The sequence below is a fragment of the Empidonax traillii genome, unplaced genomic scaffold, assembly GCF_003031625.1.
Source record: "Empidonax traillii isolate 1590-97213 ecotype Southwest subspecies unplaced genomic scaffold, ASM303162v1 scaffold634:size670481, whole genome shotgun sequence".
NCBI classification, from domain to species: domain Eukaryota; kingdom Metazoa; phylum Chordata; class Aves; order Passeriformes; family Tyrannidae; genus Empidonax; species Empidonax traillii.
The window spans coordinates 284,666-293,748 of NW_020955827.1; the positions used below are offsets into that span (position 1 = coordinate 284,666).

The 9,083-nt window shown below is 35.1% G+C and overlaps 1 protein-coding gene across 3 annotated transcripts; it reads left to right on the forward strand.

Moving 5' to 3' along the window:
- The first annotated feature begins 236 nt into the window (after window positions 1-236).
- On the forward strand, window positions 237-7,391 carry IKBIP (IKBKB interacting protein). 3 transcript variants are annotated; one of them, XM_027899032.1, is made up of 4 exons: window positions 237-430; window positions 2,040-2,157; window positions 3,047-3,623; window positions 6,317-6,425. In XM_027899032.1, exons 1-4 carry the CDS (start codon window positions 237-239, stop codon window positions 6,319-6,321), a joined length of 894 nt encoding a protein of 297 aa, XP_027754833.1. In that variant the 3' UTR covers window positions 6,322-6,425. The 3 variants fall into 3 exon arrangements, with proteins under 3 accessions (XP_027754833.1, XP_027754832.1, XP_027754831.1); XM_027899031.1 differs by lacking the exon at window positions 3,047-3,623 and having other exon boundaries at window positions 6,317-7,391; XM_027899030.1 differs by lacking the exon at window positions 6,317-6,425 and having other exon boundaries at window positions 3,047-5,355.
- The last annotated feature ends 1,692 nt before the right edge of the window (window positions 7,392-9,083 follow it).

The following is a 9,083-nucleotide window of genomic DNA, read 5'->3' on the forward strand; positions in this document are numbered from 1 at the left end:
TAGAAAATATGAAAGCTGGGCTCTATGCAATATTAGGCAAAATGAGTCTTGTGACCTTTCACAAAAATGCACATACTGAAACATAGTAAACACTGAAGAAAACACTTTTAGGAGTGTATTTGTGTACTTTAAGGGTGAGAGTTTATGTTTGAGGATGATTAGAAGATAAGTAATCCTTTTTGGGTTTGTTTTTTATCCCAGATCTCTCTTTTACTTCTGCTTTTTAAAACCAGAAAATGTCTGAAACTAAGCAAAGGAAAAAAGGTATTTCTTCATCTAAGACCAGTGAAGGTTCACAAAATGTTGAGAAGCACAGTATTTATTGGAAGCTGGCAAATCCCAGGACCAGCAATAATCAGAGTTCCTTTTGGATGGACTCACGGACAAGCTTGACCATAATTTCCCTTGCTGTTTGCCTGGTGATGACCTGGTAGGTAACCCTCTAAAGCGTATTTTAATATTTTCTTTTGTCTTCTGTATGGTATTCAGTCACAGGCTGTATGATGTATATTTGAATGCCATGCTTGGGTTAAGGGACTACATAAACTTGTTAAAGCCAGAAGAATCAAGAAAAGAATAGAAATACAAGGATGGAAATATGGGTGCACCGTATGTTATTATAGAAGCTCAATTTGTTATATCATGTTGAAAGTTTAAAAGGTGCCTTCCTCATGAATTTTAAATAGCTGGTTTAGAGACTACTTTTAACTGTGAAGAGCAACTTAATCTGCCGATAAGTACAACAAGGCTCATTCGGCAGGTCATAAATAGACAGTAGAAATGAAACAGAGTTTTTCATAAATAAATTGCTCAGCAGTGTGGTAAATTGTTCCTTAGGTGGAGTCCTCAAGTAAAGGTCAAATACATTTGTTAAAGACGTTTTAGAATATCTTAGCAGCATCAGTACCTTAGTTCCATCAGAAACTGAGCTTCATGCAAAAATTCTGTGATGAAACTCTCAGAAATCTAGTGCAAGAAATTAGTTCAGGTTATTCAGTCTATATATCAATCTGAAAATTAGGGTAAATTTTTTTCTTATTTTAATGTCACCTAGAGTTCATTATCTAATTTTTTGTGAAACAGAACAACATAGAATAAAATTATTACTTATGTTTCTGGTTTATATACATCTGTTTGTCTCCTTCGCAAATATCTATCTGTAGCTTTTATTGACTAACTTAATCTTACAGAACATTGTATGTATTTTGAAACTTCTAATTGTAAATAATAATTTACCATAAATTATAAATATCACTTTATTTATGTGATCACTTTATATTATGCACAAGCATATGAAGTAAGCTCTGTTTTTTGTACTGATAAAATTGTTCGTACTACTGAGAGGACCCTTGCATACTCTACAAAAGACCTTGTTTGGGGATTAATAAACATCCAGCAAAATTCAGGGGTTTTTGCTTGGTTGTCTCATTGCTTTTTTGATTAGACAAAGTTCAGAAAGCATCCAAGTTCACAGTAAATGAATCTAGAATATGTATAAAGTACAGGATTGAGCTGGCATTGTTATTACAGTAGCTATACAGGCTTTGCCACCGTGTGTTCTGGGGTGGTTATAATTAAACGTTAACCAGCCTTTTTAAATCCAAGGACTTCTATGTATGCTTTTGTGATGCTTTGTAAAAAAGTCCAAATTTGTGTGTGTGTGTGGTTTATTTCCACCAGTTAAATAATACTTCATCGATAAAATATATTGTGAGGCAATGCATTACGAGTATGTCACAGTCTTCTTGTGCCAGTGCTCTGATTGGACATTTTTTCTGTCTGAATGGCAATACAGTGTAAAAAATGAAGACATCTGTGGATGTTTCCTTGTTTTCCTACCTCTTTTGAAAGATAACTCCAGTATCTAGATAGATCAACTTAATTAAATCCCGATTTTTTTTTTCTCTTACATATTGATCTAGCAAATTCTGTGAATAAAAATTCCTCCAGTAACTTATTGCTGTGAATCAGGTCCTGGAACACTTAATATATGCTAATTATGTAGTTATGTTTTCTGTTTATTTACTTGCAATTTGCAGGTTTCTGTTTCAGCAGTCAGTTCAATTTACTGATATGGAAAGAAAGTACAATTTCTTACAGCAAGAAGCTGAAAAAATCCTGGATGTGGAAAATAAAGTAAACTTAATTTCTGAAAAGGTAATAGTCATTAACATCTTAACTGGAAAATCTCTCGTGAACATTTACCATCATTTTACCTTGTTGTTAATTCTTCTGTTTTAAAATAAATTTTCGTAATTTGTTCTACTTGCCTGTGACTAGGCCTTCAGAGAATATTTCATGTGACAAAACATGTCAATCCATGCCATTGTTCAAGTATGTAGATGTAGTGGTTGTATCTCAGTATTAGTTTTTAAACTATTTTTAAGAACTTAACATTGATGCACATACTTCATTCTACCAGTACTTTGTTGTGTATGATTCTAACTTATGTTGATTTGAAGAAAATGTACAGACGTTTTTGTGCAGTAGACCTGTTTTAATAATATGGAAACATGATGAAGTGATAGATAAGAAAATAAAACAGCAATGAAAAAACTATTACGATGTGTGACATTATCAAGTTGAAAACTTGTGCTGACTGCCAAATTATCCCCGATACCTTACAGATAATGATGGGAGCACAGCATGGCTTATGCCAGTTATTTTGTTTTAGTACTGATCTCAGAATGATGTCACTTATGCATGATGTAATTTGGATATTTATATGCTATACTTCAGATTGCAAAATGTTGCATGGCCTTTACTGTATTCTACGTGCAAAAAACAAACATGGAAACAAGGGATTGACAACAAAGAAAATGGCATATATTCTGTGTATTCAATAGACATATCTTTTTACTATGAGCTTTTCATGCTAGAATAATCAAAAATATTTTAAAGATGAAATATGAAAAAATCATATAGAACCTTTGTAACGAGTACAGTGGATTTTAAGGGACTTTATTCTCTCTTAAATAAATGGAAATGGTTTTCTATTCTTACTTTTTTAAGTAGACATGGACATTGTTTTGTGTTATAAATGCAGTTTGAGTCTTCTGAAAGTGTCCTGCAAGAAGCTGCTTCATCCATCTCTGTGATGACTGAGTTTGAGCAGGAAATATCTTCTCTTCATAACATCATAAATGATATTCAGAAAAACGAACAGACTCTTTCTGTAAAGATGCAGAACATTAATAAGAAGTTCCAAAATGTTACAAATTCCTGGAGAAGAAGCTTGGATGAAATGAACACAAACACTAGTAGTTTAAAATCTGAAGCAAAGTTCATACATGCAGAAGTTACTTCCCAAATTAATGAAGTCGACCAAAGAATTAAATCTCTCTCAGAAAGAGTAAAAGATTTGGAAGACAGTACAGCCAGAAATATTAGAACAGTAAAAAAGCAAGAAGATGATGAATTCTCTAGAGTTGAACACAAGTTGGACTTGCATGCCAAGGCAGTTGAAAAGCTAGAAGAAGAACAGAATAGTCTGGTAGCCAAGGACACAGACCTGAATCAGAAACTGGCAAACTATGAACCTAAAATTGAGGAGTGCAAGACCCATTTGCCAACAATTGAAAATGCTATTCACTCCATTCTTAGATTGTCGAGTGAATTGCTAGGTATGGAGAAAAAGATACAGGACTTGACAACACAGCTGTACGCTGTGGAAAATGATATGTTGAAAACGGTTTCTGATACAATGGCGATGCAAAAGGTTCTCGAAGGCATTCAGTACAATGGCAGCTTGTTGAAAGCGCAGCATGAAATAGCAGCTTTAGAAACAGCAGTGCCTGACATAACAGTATCTTCCAAAGCAAAAGGAGTAGCTTTAGAAAGCTGTAACTTAGAAGATGACCAGAATGGCGATAAGTGAATTTGGACTTAGGTTTTTCATTGATGAAAAAGCACTTTATTATAAATAATGTGATTTCAGTGTATGTTAAAGATAGCTTAAATACTGTCTTAATTCAAATAGACATTGGATTAGCCTGAAAGGCAAACTTATAATAAAGAGGCTAGAGAGCAAGCCATACTGTATTGAAAAAGGAAAGAAGTATTTTCTTAAATTAAGGATTATTTTCATCTTATTTATTAAAAGATCCTTTTCATTTAAGGAATTTGAAGCAAAGTGTTTAGATTTAAGGAAAAAAAAGTAATATTTTTAGTTCATACTTAGTTTTCACTACATAAGTTTGTTATTACTTTTTGTATTATTTTCATGGACTTGTAACACAATGAACAATTATTCACTTTATTTCTCAGTAGAGATACATGTACCTTCCTATAATGTATTGTATACCATAACGGTTTTGTGCTTATGGTGCAGGCTTCTCAATGTCAGAAATGCTACTAGGATCTACATATTTTATTATGTGCAGGAAAGCACTGAGTACATTTTTAACAGCTGAAGCTTAGCTACTACAGCATTACAGAAAACACTAGTGAAGAACCCCCTACTGGGAACATTGTCTCATTTATAAGCAGCTGATATTTATATAGCAGCTGGTGCTATAATTTATTTCTTTGACCCTATGCAAATAGCCTCCTTAGACCTCATTTCCAGCCTTTTCAAATGTACTTAAATGACTGGCATCATTTTGTTCTGCCATTGAAGTCACTGAACTACATACAGACTAATGTTCATATTGACAGATATTCCTGTTAAGTTCTTCTTCCATCATTTAATTTACAGGTTTGGTGTGATCAGTCACTGTATTAGTTTGGGGGTTAGTTGTTTGCTGTGGTGCTGTTAGAAACAAATTTTAACCTTTTCTTCTGTAGAATGTTCTCTGATAGGTACTACATTAAATGTCTGCTATTGCTTTGCGTTTCAAAGGGAAAAAATAATTAACAGTGCCACTTGCACTGTTTCCCAAAGTGTGCTGAACCAAGAACTGCAAAAGTAAGTAATGAAATCCACGGAGTAATGTACTTGGGGTCAGGGAACATCCATTTTATCCATTGATCTACTTATGCATAATATAGTATTACCTAACAGGCCTGATAGCTGTTCACTGAATTTTGGATCTCAGGGACAACATTTTTTTTTGTCTACAGACTTACATCTTGATAATTTTGTATTTCCAAACTCAGGAAAGTAGTTTGCTTAGTAGAGACAGTGTGAATCCACAATATTTATGAATAAATCAGACTTAAATTGTTCTGGTTTTGTACATTCATTTCTCTAGAACTCCACAGAAATCATCACTTAACAGGTAAAAGTGCCCATTCAAGAGACTATGAAACCAGCATTTCTCAATGTTATAAAGCTGTATCAGTTTCATATATTTATTGCTTATGTATAAATTTGTGTCTGTTTACAGTCGTATTCAAAATAAAAACATAGTGTAGTAAACTGCCTGATCCTGGTACATAATCTAATTCAAAATAAACTGCTCCTTTGGAAAGGGTACAGAGTAAATACTTTAGTGTTCGTGTCCCATTAAGAAAAACTATTTGGTAAAGAAATGTTTTTTAAATACTTTTCTGAAGTGTTTCTACGTTGTATCTTTTTGGGGAAGGCTGGCTAGATTATCAACCTCAACATTACTGAAAGCTGAATGTACAGGAATTTGAACAGGAAATCCTCATCCATAGAGGGCATTAGCTAGGAAACAAGCACAGCTTTCCAAGTTTTGGTCTTTTTCTTTTGAGCAGACAGTTCTGAGCTAGTGAAGAATGACCAACACTGTTGAAGAGCTAAAAGTATTTTGTTTCCTTGGAGGTATTTTTACTGCTAGTGTCCAGAAAAGGATTAGTATGAAACTAATTATAGCCTCTTAGAAAGAATGTGTTTCAGCTTGCCCAGTTGGTGGGGTTTTTTTCTCTAAGTTCTGCCTTGATTTTGGGGGGATTGAACAGAATAGTGTCACTCAGGTATTTTCCTTTCTTCCTCTCAAATTTGAAAACCAAGAACCAGTCATTAAAAAAAAAAACAAAAAGTGAACTAGCAAATCCAGGCAAAAATCCAACAATAGCATGAGTGTTCCCTCATTAAAGTAGCTTTTAGGGAGAGTTACTACAAAAATTCCTATAAATGGAAGAATATTGCATTTTAGGACTTGTGTTTTCAGAGTTCACATGGGAAACTCATATAGCATCTTCCTGTAATTTTTTGTTGTAATAGAAAAAGTAACACTTTTTATGTATACTGTCAGGAAAAAAAATTTTGGTTGTGTTTCAACAGAAGTTGATTTCCTAGAGACAGGATCTGCACTCAATTTAAATATCAGAATAGTAAGACATTTCATTAGAGTATAGCTTGAATTATGATGTGAGTTGTTAAGCTAGATATATTTTTGTATCCCTCTAGTGTGAAAAGACTTGGAACTTAATGGAACAGCTGGAAGATCTTGAAATAATTTCTCACATTAAACATCTGCAGAAAGATATTTATACAATGAAAACATGGTCTAGCAGCATAATTAGAAAACAAGAAGAGCTTCAGAAGAATTTAACAAGTCTTTATCATGCCGTTTCAAGCATTGAACAGAATGCAGCTTCTGTAGCAAAAAACATAACGTTGACAATCGTGACAGTAAAAACTGACATAAGGCGCATTTCAGGCCTAGTCTCAGAAATGACTGCACTGACAGATTCTTTGCAAGCACTAGAAGATAAAGTAGAAAAAGGTGAAAAGACAACAGTAAAAAATATAGGTGACCTCCTAACCAGCAGCATCGACCGAAGTACAAAAATACAAAGCTTGGCATCCAGTAATGCAAGAAAAATCGAGGAAATGAAGATGGCATTGTCGGAGTTAAGGAGTGATTTTAACAAGCACTCAGATAGACTTTTGAATCTTGAAGGTGATAGAGCAAAAGTTCTGAAGACGGTTACGTTTGCAAATGATTTAAAACCCAAGATGTACAAAGTTAAAAAGGAGTTTGCTGTCTTGGAGCCATTAATAAATGACCTAACACTGAGAATAGGAAGATTAGTGGAGGAGGTACTACGACGGGAGAAGGAAATTGCTTTACTGAATGAGAAACTGGCCAATCTAACAAGAGTTCAAACTGAGATCAAGGATGTGAAAGATGAAATAACCAAGATCTCAGACATGAATTGATCACTGAAAGGCCACTGCCTAAAGAATAGTGTTTGAGGAGCTGTTAACTCCATCACACGTAGTACTAAGAAGACAGACAATATTTAAAGGCTTCACTTAGAAGCACACTGAAACTTGAGGTTTGTCCTATTCCTTTGAAAAGGACAGGAAAAAGTCATACTGATTTCAAGGGAGAAGTTATAATGTGAGCAGGAACCATCTGTCTCTGCATATATTTGTTTTTCTGAAAAATGGCAAATGCTACATGTAGTAAATTGCTTGTTTTGTACAATAAAGCAGTGTTAAGACACAAAATCATGTTCTTAGGAGTTTGCTTTCGTGAAGAAAGCAGGACACAAGGCTGACAGATGTCAGTTTTCCTTTCCTGCTCCAAAGGAAAGGAAATAAAATTGTGGCTTCCAGCGAAACACGAGTTAGTCAAACAGCAATAGCAATTTGTCTCAATATATTCAGTCTATGATTTCTGTAAACTAAAATGGTTTCTTTTCTAATAGCATTTAATGAGGTAAAAGCAGTGAAGCAAGCAATGCCCAGAAATATTGCTGATGCCTTGCAAAAAGTTCCTCACACAATTAGATAGAGTAACTTGTATAAGGTTTTGTGTGAGGCTTTATAATTGTAAATCGTAATTACTGTGCAGAACCGTTCATCTTTAAAACGCAGAACTCTCTATAGGGACAACGCCCTGAAAGACCTACTAACCCTGCTGATGGCTTTATCCCAGTGTCACGGTGTCTGTTCAGGAATCCTAACACTGTTACTCATTCATTATTTCTTAGTCTGCAAAATACTGTGGTGAGCAGCAGAATTGCAAAGAGAAGCTACTTAATCCCAAAAGGCTAGACTGGTATAAGCCACTGGCAGTATTTCTGTGCTGAACAGAGATCTGGGACATCTGAAAATGTAGTAGGCAGTAGACCGAAGTAACAACATAGTGGGAATGGGTTTAGCAGATGAAGGACGGGGGGTGGAAGTGCATTAAACAGAACTCAGAAAATCCCTGTAAATTGAATTCTATCAAGAAGTGCAAGTATATGGTAAGGCCTTTATAACTTCTCAATTGTTTAGTTGGTCATACTTGAACATCTTGCAGCTACTAGACTCTTAATTGAATGAAAGATACAACCTTTCCTCTCCCTCACCATTCTCATCCTCATTCAGCATTCCATGTCTTTTGGTCAGCTACATGTTGCTGGTCTTCCATACCCCTTCATCACCCTGAGTCAACCTCAAAGACTTTTTTTAAAATTTTCCTCTTTTGGTAAAAGTCTATTGCTCCCTCCCAACTTTTTTTTTACCCCTTTCCAGTCCACCTGACAGACCACAAAAATACATCTGTCAAAAGACAAACGTTTAGAAATAACCAAATCAACAGCCAGAATGGTCAGCCCATGCTAAAGAATGTGTTGTGTATACCTCAAAAAATATATATGGTCATACACCATAAGGGTTTGAGGATTACATAATAAATACATCTCATCTGTATATGCTCTTCACTGAATCCACCAACTCCATTTTGGTTATTTTAGTGTGCAAGCTCATGTTGCATCAAGGAGAGCACCTGGCGCGACAGACGTGGGTACAAAAGGAACACGGATACAGCGGAGTGAGAAATGCACCCTGCGTGTCTTTCACTGGGACCCATATGATGCAGTTCACGGTTTACCAGTGGATTAACAGCATCACGGGCTACAGAAATTTCATTTATTTTGTTTTCAATGTTATGAATGCATCATTTGTGGTCAGTAGCCAGTAAAAATCTGGAAAGGCAGAACTGGACAACCAGCAGAGTTCTATATCTACACAAGTGATGTGGAAAATATGCTCCAGCTGCACAGTCTTGACACAACAGAGGTCTGTCTGCATGAAAAGAGCACTCTCTCCTTGGAATATTAACCAGAAAATAAGCCAGGATAAACAACTGTGGATTTCACTTTCAACCCCCAAATGAATAACCTCCAAATTCTAGAACACATCTACCAGGAAAAAGCAGAGTAGACAGCCTTGTGCA